The following is a 20690-nucleotide window of genomic DNA, read 5'->3' as shown; positions in this document are numbered from 1 at the left end:
ACAGGGAAGAGTTTCTAGAAGGATCATGACTTTTTCTGGCAACTGTAGTCTTTTCTAGGCGCTTTCTATTTTAATATATAAGCCCAGTAAATAAAGCGGAGATATAATGGCAGATAGAGATAGAGACAGATAATTGAGTCAAGTGAGCGGTAGTGACGGTAATATAAAGTGTGTGTTTTGTTATCGAGATTGCAATCGTATTTACTGTGGAAATTCTGTGTATTATAAAGTTGTATCGAGAAATAATAAACTAGTTTTAGTTAAGAAAGGACTTGTATCGCTGAAGTTTCTCGGAAAGAATTTCTACGGGAAATTAACAAACGAACAGAGACGTAACAGGGGGCTACTAGTAGAATGTGAGATCAAATCTAAAATTTGGGAATTTACGTTGAAGACTATAAAGAAAAATATTTCTAAGAATGTTTTTGTAAAATGATAAACTGATATTTCAAATTGTATTGGAATAAAATGTTGTTAATTTTCTCTTATTTCCACAAGTTTGTTTATTGATGTCATATTTATACTCTAAATATTTTAAAATCCACCTTTGGGAAAAATTAATAATATCAATCTACTTTTAGCATCAACATACAATACTTTATAAATGAAACTTTGGCTTCATGATGTTGTATAGTTTGTTAATTGACATTGGTTAGATGCTATAAGCGCTACTCAGGCGAATACGTTTTATAATAAATAAAACTTCAAGAAGAAAATGTTTCAAAACGTGTAGTAGACAATGCTATAAAAGTAGTAGATTCTGAATTTGTATCTCATGAAGAAGATTTAATATTATGCTGAATCAAACAGTGATACTTTCTAAAACAAAAATGTTACCTAATATTAAATTATGTTTCACACAAGTTAGTTGATATTGTTATGGGCTATTTTAATTTAGAGGTTTGCTTTGTTTGCTAGAAGGATTTCTGGTATTACTTAGTGATGATTTGTGGGGCTTAAAAATTCCAGAATGGCTAGATTTGACGTGATATGCGCGTAAAGTTTCGATTTTTCAAGAGACTTAGGGAAAAATAAACATTGTTACAAAACCACCAGAGGCATTTAATCAGTGAGCCAGTCGCTCAGTCTGTGGGTGAGTGAGTTAATCAGTGGATTGATTAGAAAGTTAGTTAATTCATTGCTGTATATTTTGTTGAGTTTGTGCTGTAGATAGGAGAAGAACTTTAGCAAGTGGATGCAAAGTTATATATATGAGTTAGTTCCATCACTTGGTTATCGCTAGTTCGGGAAACCATGTAAGTTGCAGTAACTTTCAGTGGAAGAAATAAAATGCTTGATTTTTCGTTAATTGTGCTGGACTTTGCATTATTTTGTATCAAATAATCAAAAAGAACTCATCCAATGATAGAAACTGTTAAATATTGGTGTCACAGGTGGGGTTATTTTGTAAAATAAATTGAATCAAAGCCAAGTTCAAGATGATGATACATGCTCAAAGTTAGAAGAGATATTTCCTAGAAATGATGAAAAAATGGAAAGATAATCAAACAGGAAGAGACAGAGCATCAAAAAAAAAAAAAAGATCGAAGGAAGAGCAAGTAGATTAAATTAAAAGATAAGCAAGAATGAAGAGAAAGTAAATTAAATTAAAAGAAGACCAAGAAGAAATAGATAGAAAAATTACTGAAGATTAAAAGAAAGCTACAGAACATTTATAAAAGGGGAAAAAAGAGATAGAAAAATAAAAGAATAATAAATGACACGAATTTAAAAGAAAAAGTTAAAAGAAAGATACATAAGATTTAAAGAAGAAGTAAGAACAAAAATGAATTTGAATAAAGATAAGATTGAAGAATCTATTTGAGATGTGCAGCAGGATTATAATGGCAAAATTGAAGTACGTACAGAAATATATCTATGAAATGCACAAAGACTGTAATGAAAAGACTTAAGAAGTAAGAAAGGACATCTGTGAAGTACATAAATACAGGTGGTAGTGTCCAGGGTATTGTGGCGAAATGCTACAAGTTCTTCAAATACCTATAGAATGATAGGTTTCTTTTTTGTGAGTGTAAAACACTTAAATACACTAGTTCGATTTATATTCCAACTGTTTAATCGTTTTATTTTGGATTTCTGTGGTTATCGAAATTCATTTTTTGTTTGACACTGATTGTTGCGGCTATTTGTTTTAGTCTGTTACAAAGTAACAATAAAGATGGGGGCATAGTGTAATGAAAAGATCTGGAGTAAAATGGAGCAAAATCCAAAAAGAATAGTTGAAGTCAAAAGTCATCTGTTGTGATCATCTTTGGAAATATGATATTGTATGGAGAACAACTATTTGCTTAGTTTCAGCAAAAACTTCTCCGGTGATAAGTCAACGTGCTGTAGAGGCTGAGGTTCCTGTTGAGACCATGTCCAGGTTATTAGTTTGCTGCCAGAGGATTTGCTCGACCATTTACTCAGAGAGAACTGTCCATGTGACAAGGTAACAAGTTACAATAAAAGACAAAAGGTCATCTTGTCGTAAGAAAAAAAAACAAGCAAAAAAGATTTGATGACAGGATAATATAAACTCTATAAATCAATAAAGGAATAAATACTGCCTTTTTGATCAAAATTAAGCATGAATTTTGTGTTTTGCATACTTTAGTATGGATTCAAGAATTGCAATGCTAGATGTATGAACATTTGTTTTTAATTATGGAATTTAACGTTATTTTGCTGATTTATTTGTGTATTAGGATTGTTCAAATAAATTTACAATACAGGGAGGAGGCAGTGTTGTATGGCTGTATGTTAAATTTTTTAACTTAGATGTATTTTATTATTTGCTAGAGATAGTTTTGGCTTGATGGTGATATATATGTGTTATGCCTAGAAGTTTTCCAACTGTCTGGATTTAAAGTAATTTGCATACTACATCTTAAGTTTTCTAGAGAATTGGGCGAAAACATCAGAGTTAGTGAGTGAGTGAGTCAGCCAGTCAGTCGGTTTGTAAGTGAGTTAACCAGGCAGTGAGTTCGTTTGTTAGTCAGTTCAAAAATGTAAATTTTGGTTGCATTTGTGCCATAGATACGAGAGGAAATTTATATTTTGTTTGTAAGCTAGGCCTGTTGTGTGCTCACCATTAGTTTTGAACCCATGCAAGTTATAAAACGTTCAGTTGAAGTAATATAGCGCATTACTTTTCGTTAATTGTACTGAACTTTGTATTGTATTTACCGAATAATGAAAAAGATCCTGCCCTATGATAGAAAGCTTTGAAAAACATTTTGCAATGGAGCTTTGGCTGTTTTAAAAGCGAATCTCAAATTAAGATAAAAACCAATAACTATTTTATGACATAAATAAGAGTATACCCAGCGAATTTCCACTGAAAACGTTTCTTCATTGAAGAGTTTCAGGAAATACCACGTTTTTCATGTTAAAGCTTTCAATATTTGGTAATGCTCATTGTTAATTTTTATTGATAATTTGCAGTTTCAAGTTGTTAAACGACTTCACTCTTGAAATTGCAACTTATAGCGAGCTACGCCAAAATACAGGCTGTGTTGGATAAACTCCTACTCTATCAAGTGTTTGACATTGGCTTTTGTTTATAGTCATAGCAAAAGATACTTTGTGTAACTTAAATAGTAGAGCTGTATGTGTGGGGCATAAAGTAACTTTTGGCAATGAACTAGCCTCTCCGGGTATCACTTCTAAGTATATTGTGTTATCATAAAGTGTTTTTACAATAAGTTTCGTGCCATTAATCAAGCCAATTTTCGGATTGATATTTCATTAGAGGATCAAAATTGTTCCTATTTTAAGCATGAGCTTATGGGAAGATAAACAGCTCAGTGACGAACTGTTGAGAAACTGTTATTGATATTGAAATTTCTCGTTACCATGTTCATTATTTACACTCCCTTTACTTAAATAAATCCTTTCATCTTCAATAAATCTGGTAATTATCTCATTATTCTTAGCATTACACTATTTCCTTTTGGAGCAAAGAACTGCAGCAAATAGCACCCTCTGATCCATTTCCACAGATCCACTCGATTCACTTGTCTTCTTTTGAATACAGTTTTCTAGTATTCTGATATGATCAGAGTAATCTGCATGTGTAGGCTCTCTCCCCTCTCTGATTGTTTTGAGTCAAGCAAAAAATTCATCAGCTCTAGCCATTGCTCTTATATTGCAGTGAACTTCAATATTCAAGAATGTCACCACAATGGTGATGATTTAAGACAGTTTTCAATTATAGATGTACGTGAGCTATGAAGAACAAATGGCAAAAACTGCCTGAATTCCTCCTTCAAAGTAAAAAATTTCCATCTCAATAACATTTATGTGTAATTATATCATGTAGGAGTCTATCAATAGATTTTAGTGGAAAAGAAGAAGCCATTGTTGTCTCAGCCCAAAAGATTAGTTTACATTGACAAATAACATTTGTCTCTACTCTTTGGACTTTAACTGAAATTTCAACTTTAAATATCAAATTAAAGAGGAGATTAAAATGATTATGCATAGTTGTCATTCCTTTAAGTAACATCTACAATACTACTTCATGCAACAGCAAGAGAAATAATCTGTATCTATACAGTAGGTGTAGTAAACGTCTTTCTTGTGCCATCTATGAAAAATGTTTTGGCACCAGTTTCAGCAGATTGAACATCTATAATAATATGCAATATGATCGTTGGTCATGTTATACAATTACTGGCCAGTAGTGTTTTCATCAATTTTACTGTTATTTAATTCTGCAATAAAATATCTGCCATGTGATATGTTTAGGTTCAGTGCAGTAGGATCAACGGCGTTCACCCTCAAATTGTCAATTACCTCCACTAACGCCAACATTTCTGACTTTTGCTTAATTACTTTTTCATAAAATCTTCATAGAATTGCACTTAAACTATTCCCAAAGCCACCTACAGTCTGTTCACTGTTCAAATACACGTATGGATGTGAAGAGATGCCTGAGTTAAGAAGTCATCTGGAATAACGATGCTTCTGCTAAAACGCTTTCTTCTGTATCGTCTGAAAGTAATCCCAGCTCCCGAGATTCATCGTTAAATGTTATGTATTTTACTCCATTAACTGTGCACAACTTTCTAAAAAGATGTACTTCCCGCTGCATGTTCCATGCACTTAGTAACGTCTCTTGGAGTCTACTAGAGAAACTATGTACATGCTTACCTTATCACCTCCTTTGACGTGTCTTCCAAACATGTGTGTTATTAGGGATATCTTGATATGTATATTGATGGGTATTGAAATTTGGTACATTTCGCTGGAAGAACGCCATTAACCTGGCATTACTGCCCTGAGCTCTTTTCAACGCAGTCTTCTCTGTTGTTGAATGAAATGTACTGGTCGACGGCAGACGAACGGTATGTGACTGATCGTGCAAATGAAATTCGTTTGGCCTGTCATTATTTTGCGAATAAAGCGTCTCGGTACAATAATACACAGTTCCAAGAATTTTGAAACAATACGGTCCTGTATTTCTTGGTGTATGTATGCTTGCTCCAAAAGTTGCAAACGTCATTGCATTGTAAAATCTGATATTATCGAGGTAGCGTTTTGTGGGTTCTCTGCCTGACGTAACCAGTTCCTCAAGGAAAACCGGTGTGCGTAAATCTGGCAGCTCAACCTTGCCATTGTGGAAACATCCTTTAGAGGTGTCGCCAGTTTTTTCGGTTTTAAATGTTTTGCGCTGCAGTAGTTGCAAACTAACGACATATCACTAATGTAAAATATAGTTACATTTAATACAGGTTAATTAAAGCGCAGAACTTCGTTATTGCTTGCAGTACACCTCATTTTGTTCTCCACTTAGTACCACGTGACGTATTATAAATTTTTGGTATTATAATTTCGTATAGTCTGAAATTAAGTTAACTGATAATTTAAATTTAGTAATTAAATTGTACTTTGGATTTAGTATATAAATAAATGCCGATATATAGTCAGTTTGTAATATTTGCGAACAAGATTGATATACAGTTTTAATACATTTTAATATACACACAACAGTACAATTTACAATAACAATTATCACAAATAGTTATTACAAACAATGATTTATAAACAAAAGTTTCATAAACTTACAAGCAATATAAAGTCTTCTTTCTAGTTTGGAACTTCCTTGATATTGTTACATCTCTGTTCCTTTGATAATTTTCCGTAAATATTCTTTCCGAAGAACTTCAGTGATACAAGTCCTTTCTTAAATAAAACTAGTTTATTCTTTCTCAATACAACTTTGCAATACAAAGAATTTCCACAGTCATTTTAACTTAAACACACGATATAATTCACAACGATTCACGCACTTTACTTATGGTCACTACCGCTCTCTTGACTCAATTATCTGTGTCTATATCTCTCTTCAATCTGCTATTATTTATGCCGTCACTCTTCATCTCCGCTTTATTTGCCGGGCTTATATACAAAAATTGAGGGCGTCTGGCAAACACTAGAGTTGCCAGGAACAGCCATGATCCTTCTAGAAACTCATGACATGTTATCAGCGTCACGTGACTTCCGCTGTCGTAACAATATCTTATCAAGGGCTCATGATGAGCGAGTTGATTACGAGTTGATATAGGTATAATTCACTTAGTAGGGAGCTAGCTAGCCCTATAGCTCTTGCTGATCATACGCCTATTAGAGATTGAGTTTCCACCGATGACGTTAAGTAATGTTTTCGTAAAAGTATTAATTTCCAATGTGAATCTACTGAAGTTAAATGAGTTGTAATGTTCGAATTTTGTAAATGCTCCCGGTCAAATATCTGACGTTTTCCGATTGATAAGCATTATAAAAATCACAGTTATAGCTTCCGAAGTTTATAGCACACTGATTATAGGAAACTAATAATATATACTTCTTTTGGCGTGGCGCGTTGGTTATATTTATAGCCATGTGGAGGCGTTCTAGAAATTTCAGATTAAGAAACTATACAAATTTAAGCGTTTACGTACACACATACATTGTTGATTCTTACTCTCGAGAATTTTCTACAACTTTGGAGAATAGGCGGGAGTTTCGCAACTTAACACGATAAGCTATGCATATTTTTAAATATAAACTTAATCTAAACAGCATCGATATTAAAATAAATATATAAAAACAAATTTGTTACACTTGTGCTTACAGTACACGAAATAGCGCATGTGCAGACCCCACCAACGGACTCAAATAAGGTCTGATAAACTGATCTTCATTCCTGTTAGAGAACTGAGAATAAGGAGATTTTGAATTCAGCGTATTCGCTTAGAACAAACTTTATGTTTTTTACGTTTATTGCTAATTATATAAGTCAGCTACAAAAATAATGTCACCATCACTCCGATGACGAACATTAACAGGTCGCCGCAAAAATCAACAAAACACACAACGTGTTCCTAAGGTTTATCAAAATGAACAAAATTGCTTGATTTTATCTTAAAATATTTGTAGTGGAATATTATTAATTAAAAAAAAATGTTAATTTGTTGTAACGTAATCAATTACATATAGTTCATATAATAAAAAGTAATGGAGAGAAAAACTAAAAATATTATTTTTAGGGTTATAAACACTCAGACTTGCCAATGACCGCCAGGAGGGGGGGAGCTGAAATACACACCAATAAAATTTGATTATTAAGCATCGGAAGACAGAATGTAACGTTGTTTTAAGTTTGCGCAATCTAACACGAAACCACATTAAAAAAATATGAAAGTTGTCTGTTTTTCTGTACTTCAAGACTGAACCTTTTAATACATAAAATACATATCCCAGTTATTTTAAATTCGGAGACATTTTGTACAAACCAAAGAAAGGAGTAGCAATGGGTAACAGAGTAGCAGTCACATTTGCTATGGTATTCATGCATACACTGATTTCTACCAAAGCCCTTGACATATATAGACAAAGAACAGGTTCAGTACTAGAAGTGTGATACAGATACATCGATGATATATTTGGTATATGGAATCATGAAAAAAAACAAAAAACAATACATCAGTTTTACTATTTCCTAAACAAATTCCACACATCAGTCCAGTCCACACTAAAACTACCCAATGCAGAATGATACTTAACGTTGTTAGAGGTAGCCCTAAAAATGCAAGACAGAGAAATACGGAACTCCATGCTTAACAAAGAATGTAAGAAGCCGATATTTCTCCATTACAAATCACATCACCCAGAACAAGTCAAAAGGGGAACAATAATAGGAGAATTAAAGAGAATAAATCTAATCTGATCCAAACCGAATGCCATTCAAATCACACAAAATGACTTTAAAACAATACCATTGCGAAACGGATACCCTGAATATTACATTGACAATGTTTTCACCTCACAAAAAAACAAAACATTACAACAGCAACAGACACCCCCCCCCCTAAAAAAATGAAAAACATACACCAAAACGCCCACAGTTAACATTCCTTTAATAACTAACACAATCGCAATCAAGATTTGTAAAACCATTAAACAACCCCAACTGGTAATCAACATAACGCAAAAACCAGGTAAAACACTGAAAGAACTATTAGTTTACTCTTCATTCTCATAAACAAAATGTGCCAGAAAACAATGCTACACCAGAGAAAACGGAGCAGGACTAATGTGCCACATCAAAAACCTAGCCTATCAAATCATTTGTAATATAGGTGGAGACGCATATATAGGAGAAACCGGAAGACCTTTTAACACGCGCTTCTCAGAACACATCAGCGTGTTATATACGTACGACCAACACAAAACCGCACCACTTCCTATATAAACATGGAACCCCAAACACAAAAAACCCTAATCCATTTACAGTTGCTATCTGACAAAAAAAAAACAAAGATTTTAAAGAGAGAAAATATATGGAAGTTATACTCATTGATGAAAAAAAATCCAAAAATGAACAGAAACAATTGGTGGTGCATGTAACTAAACCACCATTCAAAAAACAACACATCATACCAATACACTTGATACTATTACTTTCAGTTTAACACTGGAGTATCACAGAGTCTTGAAATTTTTGAACACTGCTAATAAACTTTGTATCCTTTCAACTTTAAATTTTTGTTTCTTAGCAGATTCTAGTTTCCGTCTGTGTTTTTTAGCTAACAATCAAACATTTTGTGATTCTCTTTATTTTTATATTTTATATAAGCGATATATATGTCATATGTTAGTATAGCTATATGTTAATATCATAACTAGAATACAGTATTAGAAGAATATTGAAACTAATAATATTCTATACATTGTTAGAAGTACGATACAGTAGACACGTCGCAATCTGAGGGTCGCGGGTTCGAATCCCCATCACAACAAACATGCTCGACCTTTTAGCCGTGGAGGTGTTATAGGTGACGGTCAATTCCACTATTCGTTGGTAAAAGAGTAGCCCAAGAGTTGGCGGTGGGTGGTGATGACTAGCTGTCTTCCCTCTAGTCTATCTCTGCTAAATTGGGGACGGCTAGCACAGATAGCCCTCGTGTAGCTTTGCGCGAAATTCATAACAAACAAACAAACAGTAGACACGAGAAATAGAACATCACAGACAGTTTTATAATTTAACGAATATTTTAATCTCAAATAGTTTTATGTACTAGCTCTGAAGAAGCCGAAAAGGCGAAATGTCTGCTAAAATAAATGTTCTCTTAATTATCTGGAGTGTAAAAGTAGTTTTTTAAACTTTATTATCAAAACTAGCAAAAATACCAGGTATAACTGTTAGTTTCTGCGGAAGGTTATTAGGCCTGCATTCTTTTCTGGAATTGTTTGACAGTTTTACAAAAATGTACTCATACATGACATTCAATAATGTTCACCATCCATGAGAAAAATAATTTTATTAAAATTTTAGTATCAAAATGAGCTATCATCACAGCATCACATAACAGAGTAGATTTTATTGAAGTATTTCTTTGTAGACACAGTTATCTATGAAAGTACATTGCTTTTCTGTTGCAACACTAATGAGATTTTCACTAAAGAAAACCAAATAATGTTTTTTTTTTAAGTTTGTTTTTTGATTGTTTTATATTTCAAACATGCTCCTTTTTGTTTGTAATTTTTATTGGTTTAGCCTGATAAGTATCGTTTTTGTGGAAATTTCAATTGTTTTATTTATTGTTCAGCTATAAAAATACTGCCTAGTTATAAAAATATTACCCAGTTATGATTGGTGATGATCGGTGCGGTAGTTTCCGAGATCCGTGTTTTGGATGTATACATCGCAAGCTCCATTATAATAAGATGTGTAAATCCCTCCAGTATGCACTAAAATTTTGCAATACAACGAAAAATTAGTTAAATGTTGCTATTTCCGCTCATATTGAAATATGTTTTCCGTTTATACTTACAAATATGTTTTATTATACACTTTTGAAATTAACATGAAAGAAGACAATTAAATAATACGAAACATATGAGATTTTACCTGACATAATTCATAATAAAAATATTAGTCAGAGTTAAAGATTTTAGTATATGAAAATAGTCGTTTTCTTACAATATTATTATATGTCACCATCTAACACTCGGCGATCGAAATAGTATCAAAATTATAAGTTATCGGAGGTTAGCTTAAATTTTATTTAACGTAGCTCGTAACAAAGAATCTAAACTAACGTTAATGTTTGTTGTTGTGAAAGCTAGATGGAAGGCAGCTAGTCAACAGCATCTTTCGATGCTGCTCTTTTCTGATTGAATAACAGTACTTCACTAACACGCTTATAGCGCACCCACGACTTCAAAGAGTAGAGCGAATTTTTGCGGCAATGGAACGCGAATCATGAACCCTCAGGTTGTATAGTCCGAATATGCTAAGTATTGGTCAATCTTGGCCTTTTAACGTTAAAGATGAGTTAGTATATTCTAAAAAATTTCTTAATATTTAACAGTAGAAAGAATTACATTGTTCACCTTTCTACAACAATAAATCTTTATTCAAATCTTTATTATGGTAATTGTTTTCTAAATTCTTTTGTATGTCTTTTGCATATAGTTATGTAGCCCACGTAGTGGACCAGTCGTAAACTTGTCACCGATCCTCTGGCTTACACAAAGGTTACATATAACAATGATTGTTCAGTTGGGCTTATATTTGCTTGACTCTGTTTCTGTGTCATATATATTTATTTTTTGATATTGTTGTTTGTTTCCCCGCCAGTAGTATTGGGTGTTATTATGTAACGTTGTCTCGACCGTCTGTTAGCCGGATCTCGAAATAAAAATAAAAATGGTAAAGCCTAGTATGTTTTTTTTCTATTTTACTTAACGTATCTCATAAAGAATGTAAACTGTTATTAAGAACAAATTGTTATACACACAAGAGATAGTGTTAACGTTATGATCGTATTATGTATTTTCCCAGTGGGATGCTATTCTGCAACATCGCCCTGACTATCTAAATGAAAATTATAACGTCTGGAAGGTTGTTTCGATTATGTTTAACGTATCTCATAAAGAAGAATCTACACTAATATTAAGCCCAAAGCTTTAGGAAATTCAGAGAATATACTTTTATTTTACAATTATATTATGAGTTCCCCCTTGGAAAGACATTGCACAATATCAGCCAACCACCTAAAGCTGGAGTATGAAATATATTAAAATGAAGGAGCCTAGAACGCCATTTTTGTTTTTATTTAACGTATTTTATATAGAAGAATTAACACTAACTTTAAGCACAATTAAACTATTCAGGAAATACACTTCTATCATATAATATTGTTATGTGTTTCTCTGGTGGGAGTTTATTTCGCAGTAAGACTCCAACTGTCGTTCAAAATTCAGTAGTGATTGATGCATTATTTTATGAGAAAAAATATAAATTTATTATTTAGCTTTAGTATTGTTAAATATAGTACACCTTTATTGATTGATTTTTACATTAAAACCTTTTTACATATCCTAGTTGCAAGTAGCTGTGTTATTATTAATTTGGTAGTTATAATAAAAATATATTCATTTTACTGGCAGAAGTGTAGTTCTGTTTTGATTTTACCTGAGACAAAAATATTTCACACATTTGACTGTAAGGATTACATACTTTTAAAAACTGGACACTTCGGTACTTGCTAGCTTCGTACAGTTTAATTTGATTGTGGTACTATTATACCTTCTTTCCACTTGCGATGACGAGGAACCCACTTTGAGACTAATAATACTTGGAGACGGTTTGAATGGGTAATGAAGAAAAACTTTAATATAAGTTTAACATAACAGCAAATGTACAACGTTGATCATCAGGTGATGATGACAAAACCTTGTCGAAACGTTGTACATTTGTTTTTATGTTAAACTTATATTAAAGTTTTTCTTCATTACCGATTCAAGTCGTCTCCAATATTAGTCACTAGTGTGACGTAAAGGAAGGAGGTTTTGTTTGAATTTTGCGATCCCAACTTTGGGACTGTTGGTGCGTTATAAAAATGACTATCAAACCCTACTGTTTGATCTGTCAAGCATAGTCCAAGAACTTTCAGTTAGCCTCTCCTCCTGTGTACTACTTTAAGATTAAGGATGGCTAGATTGGCTAACGTAAGTAGCTCGCGTGAGTCATTTAGCTTTGCGCGACATTCAACGAAACATACATATTGCTAGAAGATTATATAACGTAACTGAGCATGGAATTGATTGTTGGAATGTTCGGTTCCTATTATTTTCTAAAATAATCAAAGATTAGGGACCTTCAACTAGAGACGAGCTAGTGTCAATAAAAATATTTGAAAATAACATATTCTGTGTCTGAGTACTTTAATTCGCTCTAGTATTTTATATGAAAATAAAATTCCGTGCAAACAAAGTGATTCAGAAACAAAAATCTATGGATTGATAAGTCACTATTTATAGTTTCTGTTCCACTGAAATATTTTGAATTATTTGCAATAGATAGACCATATTTAGTTGAACCTTCATTTGGGTTAATTTGTCAAAGGATATAACTTACTATATAATTACTATAATTACTATATAATTACTATAATTATTGTAATTTCCCCGGAACTTCACTCTCAGGTAAACTTACATATTACTAGCAAACATTTTATTATATTATCATGAATATTCCATTAAAAAATTACATAAACAAGCAGTCCTTTGAGACTATAATTTTTATTGTGTATTTCATTGTATCTAATGTAGGAATATATATCAGGAGTTGTAGTTGAAATTTATATTATCTGTTTATCAAATACTTTAAATTGGCTTATATAAGACAACAGGTTGATTACAGTTAAGATGAGTATTTATTTTCAGCAGAAATTAAAGATACCAAGGTAATCACAAATGGAGAAAAAAACGCACCCCAAAACGGTTAAACGTTTTGAACTTGTTGTTAAACAAATGTTTAAACAACTCTATTTATTCGGTTAAACATTTTATCTGCTGAAAAATGTATTGGAGCATTGTGACAAGTAAGAGATTTCTTCTTTTTACAAATAGAGTAATTTAAGGAGACCTTTGTCTGTATTTCGGTTGAGTATCGATATCTTCTTTATTTGCCTCCTTTAAGGTTCTGCCTGTGAAACAAAGAATAATTGGATATTCAAAGATTCTACATATACTGTCGTAACATTCAAACTTTCAATGAACCATTAACAATAAAACGAATTATGGAGAGTCGATCTCTTGAAATAAAACACAGCAACACGGTTGTTAATTAATGAAGTATCAATCTCTACCTATGAAACATGTTGATCTCTTGAAATGAAACACAGCAACACGGTTGTTAATTAATGAAGTATCAATCTCGACCTATGAAACACAGCAACACGGTTATCATTTAATGAAGTATCAGTCTCGACCTATGAAACACAGCAACACGCATGTCAGTTAATGAAGTATCAATCTCGACCTATGAAACACAGCAACACGGTTATCAATTAATGAAGTATCAATCTCGACCTATGAAACACAGCAACACGGTTATCAATTAATGAAGTATCAATCTCGACCTATGAAACACAGCAGCACGCATGCCAATTAATGGAGTATTAATGTCAACCTGTGGAACACAGCAACATTCATGTTAATTAATGGAGTGATAATCTCAACTTGTAAAACACTATAACACGCATGTAAATTAATGGAGAGTTAATGGGTTTTTTAAGTACTTTTCAATCACCAATAAAGTAACCTAAAATTTGTTGTTTACAAATCGCCGATATAAGATTTGCCAGCCCAAGCTGTGCTGATAAGCCTTCACTAAGCGAAACTGCAGCCCACAGCAGAGAGTACGGTCAATCAAAGAAAACTTTAGGGCTCTACGTCACAGATTCTCCTTTCACCTTTGGTGAAATGGAAAAGAAATCTGTAAAATATATATGTAATGGAGAGTTAATCTCAAACTGTGCAACACAGCAACACGCACGTAATCTAATGGAATGTTAATCTCGATCTACGAAACATAGCAGCACGCATGTCAAGTAATGGAGTATTAATCTCGACCTGTGGAATACAGCAACATGTATGTCAATTGATGGAGTATTGAGATTGACCTGTGAAACACAGCAAAACGCATTTCAATTAATGGAGTATTAAGGTTGACCCGTGAAATACAGTAACACGCATGTCAATTATTGGAGTATTAATCTCGTCCTATGAAACACAGCAACACGCATGCCAATTAATGGGGTGTTAAATTCGACCAGTCAAACACAGAAAGAAACATGTCAATTAATGGATAATTAATCTCGACCTATGAAGCTCAGCAACACTTATGTAAATTAATGAAGTGTTAATGTCATATGTAAATATGTCATAACATTTTCCACGTTTACACATACTAGTCAGTGTCTCAGTGTATTTTCTGAACGTAAATATATAAGTAAATTTTAAAGATTAGTATTTTACTTAAATGACACGCAGTGTAACAGAGGAGTTTTTGCTGTAATCACACTAGTAACCCTACAGATCTCGTAGATTCAAATTCACTGATATTAAAGTTGTAGCTTACTTTCTGCAGTTATTACAAGTTAGTCACTTTTGGTAAAAGCATGTGAAACCATCACGTATAATTAAACAGATTCAGGTTTTATACCAACTTCAATAAAATACAATCAGATTAGTCTCTAACCAATAATTTTGGAGGTCGTATGTTTTGCATTTCATGAATGGAAAACATAAAATTCAACTATTGCATGCTGAATTAATCACACGATTGAATTCATCTTTTGCATGCTGAATTAATCACACGATTGAATTCAACTATTGCATGCTGAATTAATCACACAATTGAATTCAACCATTGCATGCTGAATTAATCACACGATTGAATTCAACTATTCCATGCTGAATTAATCACACGATTGAATTCAACTATTCCATGCTGAATTAATCACACGATTGAATTCAACTATTCCATGCTGAATTAATCACACGATTGCTTGCATGCAATGTATGTGATTAATATAATAGTATACTTGAAAGCAGCAATATACGACCAACAGGGTGTCAAGAAAGTGTGCCATCTATTCTGTTCTTTATTTAGAGCTTGTAATACCCAGTATCCACTAATATTTGTGCCTTATTCAACACATATCCGTTTAATAACAAGAGTATATTGAATTAAAAAAAAGTAATTAGTCGCTGCTTACATCATTATATAGTCCAATGTTGTCTACCATTCTCTGTTGTAACATTTCCCAAAGCCGAGCTTCAGCCAGGACCTTTCTACTGAGACGGTCCAACATGGTCTCAGTCTGGATAGCCAAAGGAAAATCTAACGATCTTTTCATTCCACAGCCAGTGAAAGCGTTACAAAATGGACGTTTCTGTGGTACTAGACCTGCATTACCACCTGAAACCTGAAAATTAAGAAGAATGTGAACAAAAACAAATCTGCAATAAAAGGCGATTTTAATGATTCTTGTTAGGCCTTAAAATTTACCGCGTTTTTCACATTACATCATTTACATCATTGTATTACATATTTTCTACTGCATACAGTTGGTGCATTTTGGTTTTGACGAAAGGCTCTCTGAATAACGGTTATGGTAAACAAAGGATAATACTATCTTTTCACTTATATAATAAAAATTCGTAAAGGATTACGATGATAAATTTGCTTATAAAACTCTATTTACTATCTACTATTCTACAAACAACCAGCTAGGTGTACAAACCTTTGAGCTAAATTTATTTTATCATCTCAACTCTTTCAGGAGTTATCTGCTCTTTATGTCACACCAACAAATCAAGTAAGCGTATTAACGTTTCAGCAGGACATACTGTATGCACTCACCTGGAGATACCTGCTCTCTACTACTACACCAACGGCCACTAGAAGAAGAATCATGGAGATCAGTTGAAAGCTGAGGACCATCTTGTTAGATCTGGAATGTGAAAGTAGATAGGCGAAAATTATGTTTTGTGTATTTAGTCAAACATGACACAAGTTCTATTCATTTCTGGGAAAGCGCTTAACTCCGAATCATAGAGTTTTCTATTAGCAAAGTATTGGGTAGAAAATAATTATAATAAAACAATTGGAAAGTATAGTACCATTCTCATTTCCTTGGACTCGTTTGAACTTATTTTAAATGTTGTTTTCTTGTCAACCAAAGAATATTATTGTGAAAAAATATTAAAGAGAAAAAATTGTTTCTTTATTTATGTGTATGGTACTTACAATTCTAGGAAGAAATGTTTTTCTTTGGAATAAAATAAATTTAATTGTTTGTTTAATTGTAATTAAGCACAAAGCTACACAATGGGCTATCTGTGCTCTGCCCACCACGGGTATCGAAACCCGGATTCTAGCTTTGTAAGTCCGCAGACATACCGCTGTGCCACTGGGGGGCAATAAATTTAATATAAAGAAAGGTGGCTCAAATACAAAAAACTTCTATGAAGGACTATTTTTTTTCAGTTCTTTTATATTTTTTAAATCAAAAACGAATTAAATATTTTTATCCGTGAAATGTAAGCAATTCTACAGTCTATAGTATAGCGACCGGATTATGAAAATCCTTTTTTACATTATCATAGTTTTCATGAACTTTCTAAATAAAATTCTCGTTCCGTTTTCAAACATCTCAAGATAACATGCGGTAATACGATAAACCCTGAACTCGCGAATGCTACATCCACCACCTGAAGTCAGTAATGGTGCTCGTGCACAAAAAAATGAATTATGTGTTACTGCGTGCAAAGTGTGACAGTAATGAGCGTGTCTAAAATGTGTTTTTAAAGCTCTGTGGTCATTTTAATAATGTAGTTAAGTAAACATCTAGATTAATGTAAAACAGGTTGCTAGATACATTATTAAACAATTGATCTTCACTGAAATTATTCATTATTGAGCAGCAGATAGTTGGGTTAAACACATTTAAACTTTTATCATTTCTGTTCTAAGCTTCGTCCATTTTTTTTATCTTACTCCCTAAAAAGCCTACTATGCTAAGATTACACGTTACCAAGTAATTCTACTTTGCTAAAGACACGTTACCAAATAATTCTATTTTGCTGAAGCTACACGTTACCAAGTAATCCTACTTTATTGAGTTACACATTACCAAGCAATTATACTATGGTGAGGTTTAGTGTAACAAAATTTGCTTCTTGCATATTCAGATACGTATACTATGCTGTTGCAAAACAGGGATAAATACTAATTAATGGACCTGCTTCGCACTGAGGGATGCATGTTGTATAAACACATGCAAATAACTTGTAAGCATTTTACAAAGTTAAACTGATAAATTGTTAGAAAGACTTGATCTTCACTTGGTGGCTGATCACTTGGCCATGGTTACCATATTTTAAAAAATAAATATGTCTTGTCTTAGAATCTTTTGCCTGATATTGAGATTCCTAAGTCAAGAATCCTTTTTCTTCTTTCATGAGCATATTCTACATTTATCTGAAGAATACAAAAACAGCGTTCCAGTCGAGTCACTACTTACAATTAATCCTTTTATTATTGATTTATGCTAATCTACTACTCTGTTAGGCTTACTACTGGATTGCAGGATTTTCTATCCTTCATTAGTCATTGTATACAAGAAGATCAAGTCTTTAAATATAGTGCTAAAAAGTATATGAATTTACCGAGTTTCAATCTTTTTTAGTTACTAGCTTAATATATATGAAAATCTGCTATTGCATTTGTTTTTCTATGTTTATATAGGACAACAGTGACCGAGAAAATATTGTATAGTCATAATATAACCTGAGAGAGAGCAGCGGTTGGCGCTGTGGGTAGAAAAAGTTATTGTTTCAGTAGCTTAATATATATCTGTTACTTACTTCACCTGTTTCAAAGTAAAGTCAATATTATGTTCTACAGCATGTAGGTGGTCTATTACGAGTTTACTTAAGCTAGGTGGGGTACTTCGCGGTAAAACACATGTTTTGATGTTTGTCACTGAGTGGTCGCCACAGCTCGGATTCAAAAATATAATACATTAGAAGAACCCCTGGTGAATCATGAGTTTAACGCTAGTGTTCCATTATGTCAGTCTTACCACATAAATAGGTTACACTTAAGATCAGAAAGCTTAGCCACTTCTAGCACATACTCACTTAATGGAAATTGTCGTGATGGAGAGACGTGGAAGGGGAGAGAGAGAGAGAGAGAAAGAAGAAGAATGGGAATAAAAAAAGGATTGAGTGGTTCATGGTATACATAAAAACGAGACTAAAATAGGAAAATATTTGCATTTGATAAAGAGGAGTTAGAAAAAAAAAAGATAGCTGAAAAACTAGTTTTATGTGAAAACCCATAGTTAGACAAAAAAGGTTAATAAAAGTAAAACATTATATGTTTATAATTATAGAAAGCCTGATTCAAAAAACATGTAAGATACTAAAACCACGTGCTTACACATGTGTAGATGACTTCAAATATTATTAACATATATTAAATTAAAAATACACCCTAATAGAAGCTGTCCCTTGCCACAAATATAGATCAAACACTTAGTATCTGGACTGATATTAGTGAGGTGTTTTTAATATTGTAATTATGACATATAAATTATCAGCCGTCTCTAATATATATATATATATATACTTCAAGCGAGTTCCTCGTCATCATGAGAAATTATACCCTGTGTGAAACAGAACTACAAATTACCCATCCTTTTACATCAGGAATACCTACGTAGTAAAATAAAATGATACTCGTTTTCATTAGGTTGGCATCACTTCAGAAAATAAATAAAGATAGAGAGTAAAAAGAGAATAAATGACATCTTTGACACTACAACATATTTTTCTCATAGAAAAAATAAAACGCTACATTGTTAGTTTCAAGTTGCATAAGCAAACTGTATTGATGTACAAAACTCAAACATTACTAGCTTTCAAGTTACATAAGTAAACTGTATTGGTAAACAAAAATAAAACACTAATTTGATAGTTTTCAAATTACATAAGAAAATTGTATTGATGTGCAAAAGTCAAACATTACTCATTTTCAAGTTACGTAAACAAACTGTATTGATTTACAAAATATAACATTATTTTATTTGTTTTCAAGTTACATAAATAAACTGTATCGGTGTACAAAAATAAAATATTACTTTGTTAAGAATTATTTAAGCAAATTGCATTGATGTACAAAAATAAAACATTAATATGTTAGTTTTCAACTTACATAAGCCAACTCTGTTGGTCTACTAAAATAAAACATTATTTTGTTAGTTTTCAGGTTATATAAGCAAATCCAGTGCAATGCAATCCTGCATTTCATTAAAACTATAAAACTTATCATCTGTTTGTTCATTCTTTTAACTTATCCTTTTGTATTTTGCTCAATATTTTATTCAAAGCTTTTTTGTTTTACCCATATTATATTATCCATAACATTCGGGTATATGTATATGTTTGTCTTTACCACAGTCCCTTGAATTATAGATATAAAAAAAACTGCTCATTTTAAAAATATCTAAAAAGCCACACACATTATCAAACATCTAGCTGGCGAAGAAAAAATATAAAACACCCTTTAAGAAAAATGATAATTCAGTAAATTACTAAGTTTACCAGCTTTCATTTTATTTGAATCAAAAATTATCATTAATGAAAGCTTTTACGTTTAGCTACGTAAGATATCACGAAATATATTTTGTGATTTAGATGTTTTAAGTTACAAATTACGTGCTTGTAACATTCTTTTCTGTTTCGCTCTCCGTTCATACATCGGCATGATCTGAAAAATGCTTTTAGGTATGAATGTATGTTTCTTAAAACTCATAAAACAAGCGCAAAACAGAGTTATAGAAGTAATAGCCGTATTTATCATTATCCAAATTAAAATTTTATTGTAATACAAACCGAGATGTTTTAAATTTACAAAACCTGCAAATCATCTTACCTTGAAGGACAGTTATGATGACTACAGAGATTCTATAAAATCTTGCTCTTATTGAGAAATTTATAGGAAGTATACTTGTGACGTAGTAACTCACATGGACCGCCTTCGCTCAAATCTGGAGAATGCTATAGGTGGAGATTTGAAAAGGTCACGAAAGTGTTTCATTTCCATATTTTTTTCTATGTTTTATCTCATAAATGTTTTGCTTTAGGCAATAATATATACATATATATATATGTATCGATTTTGGAAGTTACAAGCAGATACACTTGATATCAATAATGATAATTTGTGAGTGAAAGAAAAAAGAAAGTTTACTAATAATGCACTATTACAAATATAGCATGCTATAAAGTTATTGTTTGTTTTGAATTTCGCGCAAAGCTACACGATGGCTATCTGCGCT

At 32.4% G+C, this 20690-nt stretch overlaps 1 protein-coding gene across 1 annotated transcript; it reads right to left on the bottom strand.

Moving 5' to 3' along the window:
• Positions 1 to 12789: 12789 nt before the first annotated feature.
• Positions 12790 to 20302, bottom strand: LOC106458206 (cardioactive peptide-like). The gene is made up of 4 exons (XM_013917682.2): positions 20285 to 20302; positions 16208 to 16298; positions 15561 to 15770; positions 12790 to 13484 (listed from the first exon to the last, which is right to left on the bottom strand). The coding sequence occupies exons 2-4, from the start codon at positions 16286 to 16288 to the stop codon at positions 13473 to 13475; spliced, it is 303 nt and encodes a 100-aa protein (XP_013773136.2). The 5' UTR covers positions 16289 to 16298; positions 20285 to 20302; the 3' UTR covers positions 12790 to 13472.
• Between the last annotated feature and the right edge of the window lie 388 nt (positions 20303 to 20690).

Source organism: Limulus polyphemus, unplaced genomic scaffold (assembly GCF_000517525.1).
Source record: "Limulus polyphemus unplaced genomic scaffold, Limulus_polyphemus-2.1.2 Scaffold429, whole genome shotgun sequence".
Classification (NCBI taxonomy): Eukaryota; Metazoa; Arthropoda; class Merostomata; order Xiphosura; family Limulidae; genus Limulus; species Limulus polyphemus.
Note: the sequence above shows the minus strand (reverse complement) of the source record. Positions and strands in the feature narration are given on the sequence as shown.

Excerpts from the sequence above, each read along its gene's own strand:
- LOC106458206 (XM_013917682.2), bottom strand. The coding sequence starts at position 16,288 with ATGGTCCTCAGCTTTCAACTGATCTCCATGATTCTTCTTCTAGTGGCC. Across the intron at positions 15,771-16,207 it reads TAGAGAGCAGGTATCTCCAG|GTTTCAGGTGGTAATGCAGG; the intron begins GTGAGTGCATAC and ends CTTAATTTTCAG.